This window comes from Diaphorina citri, unplaced genomic scaffold (assembly GCF_000475195.1).
Source record: "Diaphorina citri unplaced genomic scaffold, Diaci psyllid genome assembly version 1.1 scaffold811, whole genome shotgun sequence".
Lineage (NCBI taxonomy): Eukaryota > Metazoa > Arthropoda > Insecta > Hemiptera > Psyllidae > Diaphorina > Diaphorina citri.
The window spans coordinates 58,885-79,619 of NW_007378243.1; the positions used below are offsets into that span (position 1 = coordinate 58,885).

The following is a 20,735-nucleotide window of genomic DNA, read 5'->3' on the forward strand; positions in this document are numbered from 1 at the left end:
AAATAAAAATAAGATAAAAAAAAAAAAAACTTTACGAAAGTATCTCCAATTTTATACTAATCTTAAGATAAAAAGCTGAAATTCAAGAGTGTATTCTCTATTATAATATTTATTCCCACTTACCTGGTATATCTTCTATGAGAGGGGAAGCTCCATCTTCTACTATTACTGTATCCCCACTGTTCCCATCACCACTCTAAAAACAAAAAAAAAAACACAACAAGAATAGAATAAAATATAGTTCGTTTATATTGCCACAATGAGACTGAAAAGTCCATTTACTCCCTCAGTATGTATAATTATAATTTTATAAATCGCAGAATAATTTTATAAATCGCATTTTGTATCAGTGGAAAAAGATAATGAACCTAAATTTAATGGTTTGGGACGGAGTGTCCTCGTTAACATCTAAAAAATAGAGATAATATTAGTCTCCTTCTTTTTCTTCACCTTTTTCCCGTGTTCAGACGGGGTCAGCGTTTTTCGTCGGCCTCTCCATCAGCCCTAGGGTGATTGCTTTTGGGCTGCTATTTGGTTTTGACTAAAAAATTTACGAGTGGATGCCCTTCGCACTCTACCTTTGCTATTTCTTTAGCAAGGGAAATTTCAGGCTGGTATCATCCCTCTTTAAAGAAAATAAAAATAAGATTTAAAAAAAACTTTACGAAAGTATCTCCAATTTTATACTAAACTTAGGATAAAAAGCTGAAATTCAAGAGTGTATTCTCTATTATAATATTTATTCCCACTTACCTGGTATATCTTCTATGAGAGGGGAAGCTCCATCTTCTACTACTACTGTATCCCCACTGTTCCCATCACCACTCTAAAAACAATAAAACCACAACAACAAGAATAGAATAAAATATAGTACGTTTATACTGCCACAATGAGACTGAAAAGTTCATTTACTCCCTCAGTATGTATAATTATAATTTTATAAATCGCATTTTGCATCAGTGGAAAAAGATAATGAACCTAAATTTAATAAGTAATTATTAGTGAAAGCACTCCATAAAAAGACAAAAAGTAATGAAATCCCCCGAAAAAAACCTCAGCGGGGGAAAAACTTGCCAAGTCAAAGAAATCACAATAAAGATTAAAGGCATGTAGAATGTGTACTTACATTATCTGGCTGACCGTAGCCAACGCCAAGTCTATTTCCCATCGCTCTGAAATCAAAATGACATTTTCGTTAAGTACCTTAATCATAATAGATCAGTTGCGCTTACTTGGGTAATGTTTTAAAGTCATAGAGCAGGAAAAATGAGGACCAACGGAATTTTTCTTTTTCTTCTACCTCAGCGGGGAAAAAACTTGCCAAGTCAAAGAAATCACAATAAAGATTAAAGTCATGTAGAATGTGTACTTACATTATCTGGCTGACCGTAGCCAACGCCAAGTCTATTTCCCATCGCTCTGAAATCAAAATGACATTTTCGTTAAGTACCTTAATCAAAAAAAGTGAAACATTATCGCAGAGTCTGAAAAAGTACTGCCAGCTAATACTGAAAAGTTCCTTTTTGCCAGCAATTTGAACAGTCTCATTTGTTGGATGGGTACAATAAAAAGATATATTTTTATACCTTAATTCCACACATGGCCTTGATGTTAAACGTGTAGATAATTAAGAACAGATACTAGACTTTGATCTTAGCCAAAAGGCCATAAATTAAAAAATACCTTAATACATTACAACCTCACTATAGCCTTGAAAATGTTAAAAAGTTCAAATTAATTCAATTTATTCGATGTATTTCGGCCGTAAATTAAAAAAAATACCTTGATTCGAGAGATTAAAAAATACCTTAATACATTACAACCTCACCATAGCCTTGAAAATGTTAAAAAGTTCAAATTAATTCAATTTATTCGATGTATTTATTTATTCCTCTAATTTTCTACGCACTAATCATGTAAGGCCACCTACATTGCACGGGTGGGCAATCGATGCTCAATTGAACACATACAAATCAAAGCAAATATTACGTTGAAAATCTTGAATAGACGAAATATGGAGCTAAAAATTCTTAGATGGCCTTCTTTTTATGTATTACCTTTCTTATAAATTCACTGAAGGTGGACGATTAAAATGAAGATTGGTCCCGAAAAAAAGAGCTTTTGGTAAATTCTTCACAAATTATGGTTCTCTAATTTCACTGAACTTCACAACGAGAGAAAGAGAAATTTGAAAACTCTGAATTTCGACAAACTCGTCAGAGTCTGTGATGCAAATATTACGTTTAAAATCTTGAATAGACGAAATATGGAGCTAAAAATTCTTAGATGGCCTTCTTTTTACAAATATGTATTACCTTTCTTATAAATTCACTGAAGGTGGAAGATTAAAATGAAGATTGGTCCCGAAAAAAAGAGCTTTTGGAAAATTCTTCACAAAATATGGTTCTCTAATTTCACTGAACTTCACAACGAGAGAAAGAGAAATTTGAAAACTCTGAATTTCGACAAACTCGTCAGAGTCTGTGAATGATGCAGATGTGTGGAGTGCAGTGCGGAGTGACAGTCGCGGAGTGCGAAATTACGATGAGGGAGTAAATGAGGACCTGTGTTATGGGAAGGGGGAGTGAATTGGAGGTCGTTCCGAGTAAGAACCTTGACAGTTCGGGATAAAATTCGCCCCGGGCGGAATCGAACCCACGATCTAATGCTTATAACTCCATACACAAAAGGCCCACCCAGAGGCTATGGTGTAGGAGCAAACAGCCCTAAAGGATGGGTTAAGCTTCTACGAATCTGGCGCTTATATAAGACAGGCGTGATGCTTATCTACCAAGCTAAAATAGTCTGGCAAGAAATTTGAGCTTCGTAAAGAGATTTGAAAAGGGGTCCTCATATCCTTTCAATCCCTACGAGACTGCTGTCGAAACAAAATAGGAATTCTATTTTTGGCCCATGATAGAAGATTTTTTGCCTTCACATTCTCTCTCTCTCTCTCTCTCTCTCTCTCTCTCTTTTTTTTTTTTTTTTTTTTTTTTTTTTTTTTTTCTTTCTCTCTCTCTCTCTCTCTCTCTCTCTCTCTCTCTCTCTCTCTCTCTCTCGTTTCGTTTCTTTTCTTCTCTCTCTCTCTCTTTTCGTTTCTTCTGTTCTCTCTCTCTCTGTCTCTTTCTCCCCCTTTTCTTCTTTCTTTTTATCTACAATTACTTTTCAATTTTAATTTCTTCTTAGAATTATCTTTTAATTCATCTTTGTTATTAATTTACGCATCCTAAATATTATGTTCTAAAATATTACGTTTTCTTTTTCAATTTCAGAACCATTCATCTGTTTTTACGCACTCGATACAGAGAGAGAGAGAGAGACAGGGGGGAGAGAAAGAGAGAGAACAAGGAAAACAGACGAAATCTCAGGAGAATGTGAAGATCACATAAATGTCAGGGGGGAGAGAAAGAGAGAGAACAAGGAAAACAGACGAAATCTCAGGAGAATGTGAAGATCACATAAATGTTTATATACCTATGTGTACACATTGAGAGAAAGAATAAAACACACATGTTGGATTTATTTTATTTTAATCACACTCCGCGGTAGCTTACATTGTTTCAATGCAATCATCTACGTTCTACACAAATATTTTAACTGTTCTCTACCCTATAGTTTTTTTTTCAATGTGTTGAATTAAACAACAAAGGTCTTATCGTCTCGGTGGCGTAGTACACCTGCCTCGGTGGCGTAGTGGTCAAGACGCTCGCCTGGTAAACAGGAGGGCGTGGGTTCGATCCCAGCCGAGGCATGGAATTTTATCCTCATTTATTTGAGAGTGTGACCACATAATAATGGAGCTCTAAGGGTTAGGTGGTAGAGAACGCCTCCGGCGTTAACCTCACCTGGTGGTTACCTTCCACTCAAGAGTCTATTATTATTATTATTATCGTCCCGCAAACGAAGAGAGAAGAAGGACAGTAAATTGTATATATAATGTGTATTAACAATACAATAAAAATTCGTCCCGCAAACGAAGAGAGAAGAAGGACAGTAAATTGTATATATAATGTGTATTAACAATACAATAAAAATTGAATTGAATTGAATTGAAAAAATTGAATTGAATTGACAGGATAGAAGAAAGCGAGCCCTTCTTTGTTTTAGGATAAAGTTTGCCCTGGGCGAGACAAGCTATCGTGCAAGGTAACTAGGCTGGTCGAACTGCATATATGTTAGTGATGGGCCGAGTGAATGATTTTACTCGAGTGGACTCGAGTTTGACATTACTCGAGTCCACTCGATTATTATTTTGTTCTATTCGAGTAGAATTTTTATCATTCGGTGCGGAAATCGAAATCCGCTACGACTGCTACGAATGGAAAAAAAAACTCCTCATTGAGTTTTCTGATCCGAGTCCACTCGCCACATATTATTGCAACATACAGTTTCTACTCGAGTACAAATCTATTCGTCAAAAAAACTATTCGTTTGAACGAGTTGAATGATTCACTACCCCCCTCTCCCCTCTTACTAGATGATTATGCAAGAAAAGAGAACTGAAGAGGGGGAGGGGTATAGTGGTATACCCGTATGCCGAGTATTTCCGAACGAAAACCCGAATATCATCGATCAGCAATGCATACTATCCACTCGCTCGCTTACTCGAGTAAGAAATCGGCGCAGTGTAATTTCCAGGAATAAATATTCAACTCGAGTAATTTCTATTCGAGTTACAACTCGATGCAATGCATACTATCCACTCGCTTACTCGAGTAAGAAATCGGCGCAGTGTAATTTCCAGGAATAAATATTCAACTCGAGTAATTTCTATTCGAGTTACAACTCGAGTTGGAAAATAATCGAGTTGAGAAATCTCACTCGAGTCCCATCACTAATATATGTATTGAAAAAAAAAAAAAAAGCTTCGAGCTTACCTTCCTACCTAAATAGGCGAATTTGCGAAGTCTTACCTGAAGTCGAAACGCCTCATGACGGCGTGTCACTTCCTGCACCAGATATTTCTCCATCTCCACGCCACTGTATTGGAAAATCACGAGTAACTACGAAGGTTCACGAAAAACTAGAAATATTCAAGAAAAGCTACGAAGTTTCAAGAAAAACTACGAATATTCACGAAAAACTACGAAGGTTCACGAAAAACTACGATGTTTCACGAACATTTACGAAATTGACTTACTTGGTGTCGAAACGCCTCATGTCGGGGAGTCACTTCTTGCACCAAATATTTCTCTATCTCCACGCCACTGGATTGAAAAATCACGAGTAGCTACGAATATTCACGAAAAAGGTCGGATATTCGCGAAATTTCACGAGCTATGTTCACGAGAAACTACGAAGGCTTCGCGAAAAACTACTAAGATTCACGGGAAACTACGAAAGATTCACGAATAACTACGAAGTTTCACGAAAAACTACGACGATTCACGATAAATCCAAGAAAAAACACGAAGTTTAACGAAATTTCACGAGCTATGAAATTGACTTACTCGAAACGCCTCATGTCGGCGAGTCACTTCTTGCACCAGATATTTCTCTATCTCTACGCCACTCGCTTTGTCCTCTTCACTGAGGGTGATAGGAACTTCCGCTTCGGCACTGACCAGGATCACCTGGTGTTTCCGCGTGTGAAGCAGATTGCCTATCACCAGCTGAAAACAAGGGGTAATAAACGATTAGGTATCAAGAAGGAGAGTAGCGCTCCGTTCCGCCAAAGTCAAAATATAAATGGAATGGAGCACACAATCTACTGAGCAAAATTTCAGCAAACAATCTACCTAATGAGAACATTTTTTTCCAGATTCATTCTTTATTCAAAGCCTGCCCAAATATATGAGAATTTTATGGAAAACGAAACAAATGAGCTTGGTGAGTAGGGCTGGAAGAACCAGCGGCACGCGATTACCTAGATGGTCACCCGTCCGGAATACCAACCACGCGTAACGTTGCTTAACTTCAGTGATCAACCGGGAACTGAAGCAGGCAAAGTGCTATTGTCACTAATAACAGACGAAGCTTTATTTTTTTATTTATTTTAATTGCACAAATAACAGGGTTGTTCTGTGTGGTACAATATAGATATACATATACAATTATACATACATATCCTAAGTCGTTCTGTTTGGTGGAACAGGTCGACTAGCGACAGATATTCATATAAACATAAATATAAAAATATTCAATCAAAGTACAAAACTTTGAACATTCCAGGCCTCCCTGGTGAAATATCTTAAAAGATTCACAGTAAAAAAAAAAGTGGATGGGTGGAAGAGTCCTGCCACTTAAAGCAAAAAAATAAAATAAAAAATAGTGCAAAGGCATCGGGGTAAAACTTAAATCTCGCTTCGTCCACTCACAAATAATAAGCCTACCTTATGATGGTACTTGTCGAGGGCAGCCCTGGCTTTCTTCACCAGAATATTCGGATCAGTTTCCAGTTTGAACGATACAACAAACGCCCGAGGTGACCACACGGAGGTGAGGGGGGACAACATTTTGGGAACCAGCTGCAGTGAAATCACCGGGGGACCATCTCCCGACTGCATTTTATGTTCAAACTACGAACCTTCACGAAAACTACGATGTTTCACGAACATTTACGAAATTGACTTACTTGGTGTCGAAACGCCTCACGACGGCGTGTCACTTCCTGCACCAGATATTTGTCTATCTCCACGCCACTGTATTGGAAAATCACGAGTAGCAACGAATATTCACGAAAAAGGACGGATATTCGCGAAAATCCGCGAAATTTCACGAGCTATGAAATTGACATACTCGAAACACCTCATGTCGGCGATTCACTTCTTGCACCAAATATTTCTCTATCTCTACCCCACTCACTAGCTTGGAAAATCACGAGTACCTACGAAGTTTCACGGAAAACTACAAAGATTCACGAGAAACTTCGAAGGCTTCGCGAAAAACTACGAAGTTTCACGAGAAACTACGAAAGATTCACGAATAACTACGAAGATTCACGAAAAACTACGTTTCACGATGAATCCAAGAAAAAACACGAAGTTTCACGAAATTTCACGAGCTATGAAATTGACTTACTCGAAACGCCTCATGTCGGCGAGTCACTTCTTGCACCAGATATTTCTCTTATAACCTGCGATTGCCTGGTCCGATTTTGATGAAATTTAGAACAAGTCAACTTTTCATCAAAACACATCACAAGTTCAAATTTGGGGTCCCTGAATTGTGTAACTCTCCTAAAATTGCCTCTGTTTGTTCAGCTGCCGTCTCAAAAACTTGCTACATTAAGAACACCGTTGCACAAGAAGTGAGTCCAGCCCTGGCCAAACCCTTATAATGGTTGAGAGTCCAGTTGCCCATTCAGAACCCACTTACCAGAATAAAAATGGTAATGAATAGAGATGTTGAATATTCCCAGATCTGTAAATTTTCTCGAGTGCCAGTGGCTTGCCTAACCACAATTTACAGCACCAAATTTGTTTGTCCTGCTCATGGCAAATTTTACATGAAAGACTGATAGCTGCATTAGGCTTTTTGTACCAAAGAGTTTCCCAGCCTACATGTAGGTTACATGCAGAGGGATCCTGGAATAGTTTTGTCCTGATCTTTTACAGGCAATGAAAATAAATAAGATGAGATATTATTCTGTTAATTTTCAATAACACACAAATAACACCAAGTTTAACTTCAGATTGTGGGTCTAGCTGTTTTGTACTTACTGTGATGACAGCAATTTTTCTGTCCTTGTGCAACAAGTAGAAATCATTGATCGTGAGTAGGGCTGGAAGAACCAGCAGCACGCGATTACCCAGATGGTCACCCGTCCGGAATACCAACCACGCGTAACGTTGCTTAACTTCAGTGATCAACCGGGAACTGATACAGGCAAAGTGCTATTGTCACTAATAAGTCTAATAACAGACGAAGCTTTATTTATTTATTTATTTTAATGGAGCAGTTGCAAATGGGTAAAAATTATAAATAAATGGTCGATTCATATGTAAAAAGTTGTGAAAAATCCAAATCTGAGGTCAAAACTCCGAAAAAATAAATGTAAAAGTTCGAAAATTCAATTTTTATTTTCCGTTCTAGAAAGAATAGAACACATGTTAGATTTATTTTATTTTAATCACACTCCGAGATAGCTTACAAGCTTACATTGTTTCAATGCAATCATCTACGTTCTACACAAATATTTTCTCTACCTTATAGTTTTTTTTTTTTCAATGTGTTGAATTAAACAACAAAGGTCTTATCGTGCCTCGGTAGTGTAGTGGTCAAGGCGCTCGCCTGGTAAACAGGAGGGCGTGGGTTCAATCCCAGCCGAGGTATGGAATACCTACCTCGGTGGTGTAGTGGTCAAGGCGCTCGCCTGGTAAACAGGAGGGCGTGGGTTCAATCCCAGCCGAGGTATGGAATACCTACCTCGGTGGTGTAGTGGTCAAGGCGCTACCTACCTCGGTGGTGTAGTGGTCAAGGCGCTACCTACCTCGGTGGTGTAGTGACAGTATAAATAAGCACTATTATTATTATCGTCCCGCAAACGAAGAGGGAAGAAGGATAGAGTTTGCCCTGGGCGAGACAAGCTATCGTCCAAGGTAACTAGGCTGGTCGAACTGCATATATGTATTGAAAAAATTTGGTGTGAACATCACACGACTTTCCTTATCCTATTGAATGATGCTTATTTGAGTGTTCTTTTACCCTAACTTTTACAATATCTCTAACCGTTTTGTCGCTATAGGTCCTATAGGATAAGGAAAGTAAAAAAAGCTTCGAGCTTACCTTCCTACCTAAATAGGCGAATTTGCGAAGTCTTACCTGAAGTCGAAACGCCTCATGACGGCGTGTCACTTCCTATACCAGATATTTCTCCATCTCCACGCCACTGTATTGGAAAATCACGAGTAACTACAGAGGTTCACGAAAAACTACAAATATTCAAGAAAAGCTACGAAGTTTCAAGAAAAACTACGAATATTCACGAAAAACTACGAAGGTTCACGAACATTTACGAAATTGACTTACTTGGTGTCGAAACGCCTCATGACGGCAAGTCACTTCTTGCACCAAATATTTCTCTATCTCCACGCCACTGGATTGAAAAATCACAAGTAGCTACGAAGATTCACGAAAAAGGACGGATATTCGCGAAAATCCACGAAATTTCACGAGCTATGAAATTGATTTATTCGAAACGCCTCATGTCGGCGAGTCACTTCTTGCACCAAATATTTCTCTATCTCCACGCGCACTGGATTGGAAAATCACGAGTACCTACGAAGTTTCACGGAAAACTACAAAGATTCACGAGAAACTTCGAAGGCTTCGCGAAAAACTACTAAGATTCACGAGAAACTACGAAAGATTCACGAATAACTACGAAGTTTCACGAAAAACTACGACGATTCACGAGGAATCCAAGAAAAAACACAAAGTTTCACGAAATTTCACGAGCTATGAAATTGACTTACTCGAAACGCCTCATGTCGGCGAGTCACTTCTTGCACCAGATATTTCTCTATCTCTACGCCACTCGCTTTGTCCTCTTCACTGAGGGTGATAGGAACTTCCGCTTCGGCACTGACCAGGATCACCTGGTGTTTCCGCGTGTGAAGCAGATTGCCTATCACCAGCTGAAAACAAGGGGTAATAAACGATTAGGTATCAAGAAGGAGAGTAGCGCTCCGTCCCGCCAAAGTCAAAATATAAATGGAATGGAGCACACAATCTACTGAGCGAAATTTCAGCAAACAATCTACCTAATCAGAACATTTTTTCCAGATTTATTCTTTATTCAACCTGCCCAAACATATGAGAATTTTATGAAAAAAAATATGAGCTTCGTGAGTAGGGCTGGAAGAACCAGCGGCAGGCGGTTAACCAAATGGTCACCCGTCCGGGAATACCACCACGCGCGTAACGTTGCTTAACTTAGTGATCAACCGGGAAACTGATACAGGCAAAGTGCTATTGTGCACCTATAAGGTCTAATATACAGACGAAGCTTTATTTATTTTATTTATTTTAATGGAGCAGTTGCAAATGGGTAAAAATTATAAATAAATGGTCGATTCATATGTAAAAAAGTTGTGAAAATCACAATCTGAGGTCAAAACTCCGAAAAATAAATGTAAAAAGTTCGAAAATTCATTTTTTATTTTCGGTTCCTAATGAACCCAGAGTTCAAATATGTGTGACGTCAGACTTTACGGCAGTTGTTTTTTCGTTCGTTAGGTAGCGCCACCCTACATGGCAAGCGCGCTAGCGGGAGGAGCAAGAAGAACTGCGCAAAACGTATGCGCACAAACACATTAAATGCGTTGCCTCCGCGAGGCGCAGCTTTGCTCGGGACATTTGATAGTGACGTCATCGCCTTACGGGGGCCTAGTGCCATGACGTCAAAGTTCACGATTTACCGGTATTTTTTAATCGATTTATCTCGGGATCTGAGAAGTCGTGAGAAGAAAGAGAAAATAAGTGACACATTGGAAACTTGCTATATTAGTGTTGACTCTAGGAGATGAGAACAGTTTCTAACGCAGGGTACATACCTCATAAGAATATAAAATACAAATATACATATTTAAATATAATGATTGTATTTTTTGTAATATTAAACACTTTATCCATTAGTACAATAACCCACTAATGTTTCATAATAGTAATTGAAAATATATTAAATAAGAAAAACACTAATAGGTTCTTATTTAAATAAAAAAAAAAAAAAAGGGGGGGGGGGGAAAGGCCCTGCCACTTAGAAGAAAGCAAAAAAAAAAAAAAAAAAAAATAGTGCAAAGGCATCGGGGTAAAACTTAAATCTCGCTTCGTCCACTCACAAATAATAAGCCTACCTTATGATGGTACTTGTCGAGGGCAGCCCTGGCTTTCTTCACCAGAATATTCGGATCAGTTTCCAGTTTGAACGATACAACAAACGCCCGAGGTGACCACACGGAGGTGAGGGGGGACAACATTTTGGGAACCAGCTGCAGTGAAATCACCGGGGGACCATCTCCCGACTGCATTTTATGTTCGGGCTGAAAACAAAAGGGGGAAGGATTACTTTTCTGTACCAACTTCGGAACCACCCTGTACCTCCTTGGGAACCACTTTGGTATTCCTTGAAGGCATTTTCTTCTACATCCATGCCTCTCCGGGAACGGAAAAATTTGGTGAGAAAATTTCCCCTATTTTAAACTTTTAAGGTCACATCAAGCTTTTATGCCTCGCTTTTTTGCTGATATTTCAAAAAGCTCAGTTGTTCTTACGAGACTGAGTTCACACCTAAATAGCCACTACGATGTGATATACTAGACAGTCACCATCTACAATCTACATAATATTTCAATAAAATACCAATCACGCAAATGTTGCTGAACATGAGTGATCCGACGCATATTCAGCGAGGGTTGTGAATTGCAGACTCAACACAAGTAATTACCATCTGATCAGCAGGAATGTAGAAGTCAGCCACTGCTGCAGCAAGATAGAGCAGCACTCTATTGCCCCCGTCTTGTAATGATTCACACACCGTGCGTAATAGCCACAGATATTCAGCGAGGTGAACTGCAGACTCAACACAAGTACTTACCATTTGATCAGCAGGAATGTAGAAGTCAGCCACTGCTGCAGCAAGATAGAGCAGCACTCTATTGCCGCCGTCTTGTAATGATTCACACACCGTGCGTAATAGCCACAGATATTCAGCGAGGTGAATTGCAGACTCAACACAAGTACTTACCATTTACCTACTCGACTCTCGAGTGAGAAATCGGCACGGTGTAATTTCCAGGAATAAATATTCAACTCGATTATGTGAAAAATAAAAGAATACTACCTACTTCAATTTTTTCTGGTAAACCCCTACAAATAGTACCTGGGGCAAACTTAATCCTAGATAGATATGATAAGGTTTGTTCTTGGAACAGCTGGCTTTCTCCTGTGAAGTCCTCCTCTCTTCAGGGCAGTACAGTACAGATCATAAGACTGTTGTTACAGTTCCTCTACTAAAACTTTTCAAAAAAAAAAAAATACCTCAAGTTTGTTCCTTCCCTAATATTTTAAGAGCAGGTTATTCTGAAAGCAAGAAAGTTCAAGCTAACCTGCTAACGTAGGTACTTTAAATCCAGGAAATAGTTCTAGTCTAACACCAAAAGAAAATGAAATATCTACTGATAACGGAAACTTTCACATCTCACTTCACTGATGAAAAAAAGTACAAAACTTTCATCTTCATCTTTTTAAATATTCCCGCCGCCACGCCAGATAAATAAAGCAGTCTGTGTTAGTACATCGTGTAAAGCCGCCTTGAAAAATTGGTCTGTGTTTTATCAGATTGCTCAATGGCGGCAAATTTTGAAATTTGGAAAAAAATTGGCAAAAAAGTTTTCGGCAGCTTTTGGCTGTTTTTGTCAGAAAACCTCAAGTCAGAAAACCTGTCTTACTCTGGAAAATGAGGAGTAAAGTGTGAGTCGACTGATAGGTCTTGAATCGTGCTACAATTCGAAGGTTTTGATTGAATGAAACCAACAACATTGATTCAACTCCGATAAGTTAAAGTGTGAGTCGACTGATAGGTCTTGAATCGTGCTAAAATTTGAAGGTTTTGATTGAATGTAATCAACAACATTGATTCAACTCTGATAAGACATTGGGCTGCATGGTAAGTTGAAGTTTCTCTCTCTGCCTCTAGTGATTTTCCCCCATTTCTACCTGGAGTTCATTATCTAATTAAATCTCAGTATGAATAATTCTATGGCGTAGGAATCTGAGAATGACAAATATAAAATGGAAACAATCTATCAATTTGGGTACCTATTTTTTGATCTAGGCATTGACCTCTATTGGTTGAGAGATTGTGCAATGAAAGCCCAGGTCTTAATGCTCATGCTGAAGTGTTTGTTAACATCTGACCATGTCCACTCCGATAAGACATTGGGCTGCATGGTAAGTTGAAGTTTCTCTCTCTGCCTGTAGTGATTTTCCCCATTTCTACCTGGAGTTCATTATCTAATTTAATCTCAGCATGAGTAATTCTATGGCGTAGGAATCTGAGAATGACAAATATAAAATGGAAACAATCTATCAATTTGGGTATTTGATCTAGGCGTTGACCTCTATTGGTTGAGAGATTGTGCAATGAAAGCCCAGGTCCTAATGCTCATGCTGAAGTGTTTGTTAACATCTGACCATGTCCAGAGACAGTTTAGACATAGCCTTTGGGCATACTTGAATGTTAACAAAAACTTTATCTTGAACCTGTTGGCTCAGGAATACTCTGGGTCTGGGTAAGGTGTTTACTGTCAAATTGCTATCTGTGCCCTAAATCACCAAAGTATGGAAAAGTATCTTACAAGTGTAATAGCCAATGGAAAAGCAGAATTTTGAATTTGGACGAATCATGTCAAAATATGGAATTGTAAATACTTTTCCATACTTTGGTGATTTAGGGCACTGATAGCTCCAAAAAAAATGACACATCATGTATAAGAGAATCACCATGATCTAATCCTGAAGATAATTGTAAGTCTTCTGATCTAACTCCTAATGTACGGACGAATGGAATTGTTTCTGAAACAAATAAAGAACACATTAGCCGTATTTGATTGTGACTTTTTTTATAGTCAACATGGCTGAACCAATGAGATTGCGAGATTCTGGTTTGTGGAGCAAGTGTGGACATGGTGTTAAACGTCCGAAGGGAAATCTCATTGGTTCAGCCCATGTTGACTATAAAAAAGGTCACATAATCAAATACGGCTCTGGTTAGCGTGGAGGACGTATCACGTCTGCCTTGTGACCGCTACGTCGCGGGTTCGATACCCGCCCGGGGCGGTTTTTATCCTGAAGGGATAAGGTCGTTCTCAGAACGACTATCCGGTCCTTCTCTCTTCGCTTTCGGGACAATAATACCTCAGCAGTTACAGTTCCCTCTGTCAAACCTCTTTTTTTTACAATAGTAATTTTAAAAAGCTCTTTAAAAGAAGGTCTTCTTACCTATACACAAACAGGACAGCATATCCTTGTTCGACAAAATACTCGACTGATGAAGCTCCTCGGGTCCCAGCAGAAAAATTGTCTACGAATCGTACCGTGTTATGTTCCATAGGTACTGTAGTTCCACCACTCTGAAATATAATAGAATGTGTATAATAGTCTTCCTACAAGAGAACTTTTTCCAATATCTCGGTTGCATTATTAGATGTACGGCCTCCGACTATTTTATTTTCATTCTAACCTCCTAAATGAATGGTGAGTAGGTATCATTAGTAAGAATAGCAAGTAAAAAATTGAGAAAGTAGAACGTTTGCCCTTTTTGCTCAATATCTCGGTTAGGAAGCATTTTAGGGCATATGTTCATAGAGTAAAAAAATCTTGTATTGACCTCCTGGATCTATGGTTTCAATATTCTAAAAAAAAAAAAAAAATTCCAACCCCGGAAAAATGCCTAATGTACGGACGAATGGAATTGTTTCTGAAACAAATAAAGAACACATCAGCCTATATCGTATTTAATTGTGACTTTTTACTTTTTTTATAGTCAACATGGCTGAACCAATGTGATTGCGAGATTTTGGTTTGTGGAGCAAGTGTGGACATGGTGTTGGTCGTCCGAAGCGAAATCTCATTGGTTCAGCCCATGTTGACTATAAAAAAAGGTCACATAATCGAATACGGCTCTGGTTAGCGTGGAGGACGTATCACGTGGAGATATACTATCGGCAATGCTGATTCGGCATGCTATATCAAAGTACCTAGTCCTTGCATTGCCACAAAAATCTGTTATGAACCTTTTTTAAAGAGGTTTGATAGAGGGAACTGTAACTGCTAAGGTGTAAGGTCTTATCGTCCCGAAATCGAAGAGAGGAGGAAGACAGGATGGGAAAGCCAGCTGTTCCAAGAACGAATCTTATCTGTGTAGGATAAATTTCGCCTCAGACGGAAATCAACCCGCGACCGAGCGTGTATAAGACAGGCGCAACTTCAGATTGCGGGTCTAGCTGTTTTGTACTTACTGTGATGACAGCAATTTTTCTGTCCTTGTGCAACAAGTAGAAATCATTGATCCTCTGTCTCACTTGATCTACATTTGAAGGTGGTTTTAATGTTGTGTAGAATTTTTCCCAGTTGATGTCGGACATGGTCTGAAAACACGAAACACCTTTTTCTGAAGGCAATTGGATTGTGTGAAAAATAAAAGAACACTACTTCAATTTTTTCTGGTAAACCCCTACAAATAGTACCTGGGCAAACTTAATCCTAGATAGATATGATAAGGTTTGTTCTTGGAACAGCTGGCTTTCTCCTGTGAAGTCCTCTTCTCTTCAGGGCAGTAGTGATGGGCCGAGTGAATGATTTTACTCGAGTGGACTCGAGTTTGACTTCACTCGAGTGCACTCGATTATTATTTTGTTCCAAGCCTTATTGGCCACTGAAATTTAAACTTTTTTTTTTCAGAACTCTTGGAGCACATCTCTCACTGGGTAGAAAAACACTTGGAGAAGTGTCGAACCCAGGACCTTGTGTCTCTCGTGCTCACTCTGGCCCGTGTCAACTACACGCCTAGCAATGCGGATCAACTGTTTGCCCGTGTGGTTCCAGCCTTGACTCCAGCAGAGGTGAGGGTGTCTCTATTGAAGAGGATTGATTTGTCTGGCTGGGCGACGTTAAACAGGGAGTAGACCAGCCTGAATTTCCCTTGCTGAAGTAATAGCAAAGGTTGAGTGCGAAGGGCATCCACTCGTAAAATTTGTAGCCAAAACCAAATGTCAGCCCAAAGCAATCACCTAAGTTAGGGCTGATTGAGAGGCTGACAAAAAAGGCCGACCCCGTTTGTCCACAGTAAAAGGCGAAGAAGAAGAAGAAGAAGAAGAAGAAGAAGAAGAAGATTGAAGAGGTTTGATAGAGGGAACTGTTACAACGAAGATCTTATCGTCCCGATATCAGAGAGAGGGCAGGATAGGAGAAAGCCAGCCGTTCTGATAATAAATCCAAGTTGAAAGGCTTCTCTATGATTCCTCAGAGGCTGACGAAAAACGCCGACCCCGTTTGTCGACAGTAAAAGGCGAAGAAGAAAAAGGTTTGATAGAGGGAACTGTGACAACGAAGTTCCTATCGTCCCGATATCAGAGAGAGGGCAGGATAGGAGAAAGCCAGCCGTTCTGATAATAAATCCAAGTTGAAAGGCTTCTCTATGATTCACTGGCCAGCCTAGTTAGCTTAGTTGGTAGTGCGTCTGCCTTGTAAGAGCTAGGCCGCGGGTTCGATTTCCGCCCGGAGCGGATTTTATCCTGATGGGATAATGTTCGTTCTCGGAACGGCTGACTTTCTCCTATCCTGTCTTCCTTCGCTCTTCGATTTCGGGACGATAAGACCATAGCAGTTACAGTTCTCTCCGTCAAACCTCTTAAAAAAAGAAAGAAAAAAAAAAGGTTCACTGAAGTTAAGCAACGTACGCGTGCTTGGTATCCAGAGGGTGACCATCTAAGAATGTAGGCAATCATGCGCTGCTGACTTTTGGACCAGCCTGAATTTCCCTTGCTAAAGTAATAGCAAAGGTTGAGTGCGAAGGGCATCCACTCGTAAAATTTGTAACCAAATCTCAGCCCAAAGCAATCACCCCAGTTAGGGTTGATTGAGAGGCTGACGAACCCCGTTTGTCCACAGTAAAAGGCGAAGAAGAAGATTGAAGAGGTTTGATAGAGGGAACTATAACAACGAAGATCCTATCGTCCCGAAATCAGAGAGAGGGCAGGATAGAAGAAAACCAGCCGTTCTGATAATAAATCCAAGTTGAAAGGCTTCTCAATGGTTCACTGAAGTTAAGCAACGTACGCGTGCTTGGTATCCAGAGGGTGACCATCTAAGAATGTAGGCAATCATGCGCTGCTGATTTTTCTCTCCCTTAGGCTGGGTGAGCTCAGCCCAGGCTGGGGTGAGGGTAGCTTGTCGCCAAATGAAGGCTAAATTCCTTGTCACTTTTTTTTTGACCGATACAAACTCCTCCCCTATTGTCAAGTTCGTGTTATTTTACACCACATGACACATGTTGTATTACAGGTGGCGAGTAGTTCACTATGGCTGGATCTAGTCTGGTCCTATGTAGTACTGGGGCGTAGTCACCTCAATGATCACGTGCATAGTGTACTGAGTAGTCAGTTTGTAGAACAGTTCGCAGAAGGATCAGGTGAGTAAGAACAGAGATATACTATCGGCAATGCTGATTCGGCATGCTATATCAAAGTACCTAGTCCTTGCATTGCCACAAAAATCTCTTATGAAACTTTTTTTAAAGAGGTTTGATAGAGGGAACTGTAACTGCTAAGGTGTAAGGTCTTATCGTCCCGAAATCGAAGAGAGAAGGAAGACAGGAAAATAATAGAGGGAACTGTAACTGCTAAGGTGTAAGGTCTTATCGTCCCGAAATCGAAGAGAGAAGGAAGACAGGATGGGAAAGTCAGCTGTTCCAAGAACGAACCTTATCTGTGTAGGATAAAATTTGCCTCAGACGGAAATCGAACCCGCGACCTAGCGTTTACAAGGCAGGCGGCCTACCTTTCAAGGTAAGCTGACCTACTTAGTTTTAAAAGGATACCTTTATGGTTAGTTGACCTTTTTTTTTAGTGGATCTGACCCCTATTTTCAATGGTAATCATGATAGGTAATTGTGTTGTTTTCGTTTTCAGAAACGGACAGTGTAGGAGAGAAACTGAAACTAATCAACATTAACGGAGCAGCAAAACATCTTGTAGAAAACTATCAAGGTAAAATTCATAGCTTAGGCTCTAAACTCTAAGCCCTAGAGAAAAGATAGAAATCAGTTTGTCTGCTGACTTTAAACAGGGAAGATCAGCCTGAAATTTCTCCTGCTAAAGAAATAGCCAAGGATGAGAGCGAAGGACATCCACTCGTAAAATTTGTAGCCAAAACCAAATGTCAGCCCAAAGCCCTAACCAAATGTCAGCCGAAAAATGCTGATCCCTTCTGAATACGGGAAAGGTGAAGAAGAAGATTTAATTAAATTAACAGGGGTTACCCATTTTATGGTGGGTCCAGACTTGTGCAAAGCATTTGCATTGCACGTTGCACGTAAAATCAAATCTGACGAATGCGAACGTTTTTCATGTATCCGAGAATTTTTGTACCGTCTCTTTAGTGAAGATAATTTTTTATTTCTCTATCATTCAAACACGAAAGTCTCTTGGGTTTTCTTTCTTTTGAAATGACTAAATTGATTTTTGACAATAAAATTTCAGTAGATTGCTATCACTCTGATGGGATAAATCTTCCCTTATTTTACTACGCAGAAAATTGTCCATGACGTAAAATTTGGTCATACCCTACCACCTTTTTGTTCTCGAGCAGTTGTACGGGGAATAACACCTGAGCAAGAGCAAATGACTGTCAGAATTTCGTTCTAGCTAGAAATAACTGGTACGTTCATTAAAATTAAGGGCAGGTTGGGCTTTGAAATTACAATTTTTGGTCCAACAAAAGGTTACGTTTGATAAAAGGATGAGGTAATCAAGACAATAATGAGTCTTTGTTTAGAAACTTACCTTGTCTTCTTTGTTCTCGATTCTGTGCCCAGATACTGTATTACGACAGTTGCTTTCCATTTCAAGGTGTTGTAATTATTTTGTCTAATTTAAATTGGATGTTCTTGTGTCCACTTCTTTGTTGTGTGAGTATCTTTTCAACCTAGGTACCTAGATTAGACTGGTTACTTGCCATGATATTGGACCTATTGCACAATGGTTCAGGATTTATTGCCAGGCCTACTGAGAGTTTTTGCCTAGATTAGACTGGTTACTTGCCATGATATTGGACCTATTGCACAATGGTTCAGGATTTATTGCCAGGCCTACTGAGAGTTTTTGTATTCATGTGTGTTTTATATCTAAATAGAGAGTATGCTATCCTATTTGATGAAATGATAAGCCATGTTTAGCTATATCAATCAATATCATTTGAAACCTTTGAACTTTAGGTACTTGTGCAGAAGTCACGTCTGTGGAATATTGCTACCAAAGGAACTGGCACAAATGAGCAGTGACCAGTGTTATTATAGGGCCACCCTTTGAACCTTTTTCCTCTTTTTACTTTCTATTCCATCAGAATCCTTTGGTACCTACCTACTTGTTTAGAAGTCATGTTAATGGAAATCTGCTACAGAAAGGAGCTGTCCCAAATGAGCAGTGACCAGTGTTATTATAAGAGGTTAGGTTAAACACAAAAAGCATTTTACAATGTGATTAGCTGAGCAGTGACCAGTGTTATTATAAATAATAATAAATACTTAAAATAAATAAATGTCTTTTCTTTGTGTTACTATATCACAACTTTGGTGCTCACTGCAGTATTGTAGGATTTTTCCAAATACATATATCGCAATAATCCAGCCGGCTGAAAACAAAAGGGGGAAGGATTACTTTTCTGTACCAACTTCGGAACCACCCTGTACCTCCTTGCGAACCACTTTCGTATTCCTTGAAGACATTTTCTTCTACATCCATGCCTCTCCGGGAACCGAAAAATTTGGTGAGAAAATTTCCCCTATTTTAAACTTTAAAGGTCACATCAAGCTTTTATGCCTCGCTTTTTTGCTGATATTTCAAAAAGCTCAGTTGTTCTTACGAGACTGAGTTCATACCTAAATAGCCAGTGCGATGTGATATACCAGAGAATCTAAAATCTACATAATATTTCAATAAAATACCAATCACGCAAATGTTGCTGAACATGAGTGATCCGACGCATATTCAGCGAGGGTTGTGAATTGCAGACTCAACACAAGTACTTACCATCTGATCAGCAGGAATGTAGAAGTCAGCCACTGCTGCAGCAAGATAGAGCAGCACTGGGCTGAAAACAAAAGGGGGAAGGATTACTTTTCTGTACCAACTTCGGAACCACCCTGTACCTCCTTGGGAACCACTTTGGTATTCCTTGAAGGCATTTTCTTCTACATCCATGCCTCTCCGGGAACGAAAAAAATTGGCGAGAAAATTTTCCCTATTTTAAACTTTTAAGGTCACATCAAGCTTTTATGCCTCGCTTTTTTGCTGATATTTCAAAAAGCTCAGTTGTTCTTAAAGACTGGGTTCACACCTAAATAGCCAGTACGATGTGTTATACCAGACAGGTCCAGACAGTCACCATCTACAATCTACATAAAATAATAAAATACCAATCACGCAAATGTTACTGAACATGAGTGATCCGACGCATATTCCGCGAGGGTTGTGAATTGCAGACTCAACACAAGTACTTACCATTTGATCAGCAGGAATGTAGAAGTCAGCCACTGCTGCAGCAAGATAGAGCAGCACTCTATTGCCTTCGTCTTGTAATGATTCACACACCGTGCGTAATAGCCACAGATATTCAGCAAGGGTTGTGAACTCCACACTCAACAGAAGGGAGTCCCGTTTGACGCGGGCATAGCGGTCCAATATGGGCCGCAGTTTGGGCACCACTTCTGGTTTTACTGTGAATATGAGAATAAAAACTCGTAATGGGGAGAGAATTCGTAATGAACCTTTTCACAAAATGGAGAGAATTCGTTGCGGGAGAGAACTCGGGCAAAAAAAGGTCCACGGGAGAGAATTCGTTACCTCCCAATAAAACAAAAAGAAGGCATATTTCCCTTTTCCCTTTGTTTCGCTTTGAACAGAATATTTCCCTCTGAAAATTAGTTTTTTTTCTCCGTTCGCAAGATAGAGCAGCACTCTGTTGCCCCCGTCTTGTAATGATTCACACACCGTGCGTAATAGCCACAGATATTCAGC

At 39.4% G+C, this 20,735-nt stretch overlaps 2 protein-coding genes and 1 long non-coding RNA gene across 4 annotated transcripts in view; 1 reads left to right on the forward strand and 2 right to left on the reverse strand.

The window, feature by feature from the left end:
• Positions 1-148: 148 nt before the first annotated feature.
• LOC103512226 (phosphopantothenate--cysteine ligase) lies at positions 149-6,509 on the reverse strand. Its single transcript, XM_026825762.1, has 4 exons — positions 6,333-6,509; positions 5,451-5,612; positions 1,374-1,419; positions 149-196 (listed from the first exon to the last, which is right to left on the reverse strand). Exons 1-3 carry the CDS (start codon positions 6,504-6,506, stop codon positions 1,405-1,407), a joined length of 351 nt encoding a protein of 116 aa, XP_026681563.1. The 5' UTR covers positions 6,507-6,509; the 3' UTR covers positions 149-196; positions 1,374-1,404.
• The window catches only part of LOC103512227 (phosphopantothenate--cysteine ligase), a 25,344-nt gene continuing 5,001 nt past the window's right edge, over positions 393-20,735 (reverse strand). The window contains exons 3-9 of one of the 2 annotated variants that reach the window (XM_026825758.1): positions 20,220-20,434; positions 11,537-11,686; positions 10,797-10,982; positions 9,417-9,578; positions 1,127-1,172; positions 754-826; positions 393-408 (exon numbers count right to left, since the gene is read on the reverse strand). In XM_026825758.1, the coding sequence (XP_026681559.1) occupies positions 1,158-1,172; positions 9,417-9,578; positions 10,797-10,982; positions 11,537-11,686; positions 20,220-20,434 (728 nt within the window). In that variant the 3' untranslated portion in view covers positions 393-408; positions 754-826; positions 1,127-1,157. The remainder of the gene's footprint in view (positions 409-753; positions 827-1,126; positions 1,173-9,416; positions 9,579-10,796; positions 10,983-11,536; positions 11,687-20,219; positions 20,435-20,735) is intronic. The other variant, XM_026825759.1, reaches the window with a different exon arrangement.
• Positions 15,431-20,735, forward strand: part of LOC113468674 — a 7,689-nt gene continuing 2,384 nt past the window's right edge. The window contains exon 1 of the long non-coding RNA XR_003392339.1: positions 15,431-15,563. This is a non-coding gene — a long non-coding RNA (uncharacterized LOC113468674). The remainder of the gene's footprint in view (positions 15,564-20,735) is intronic.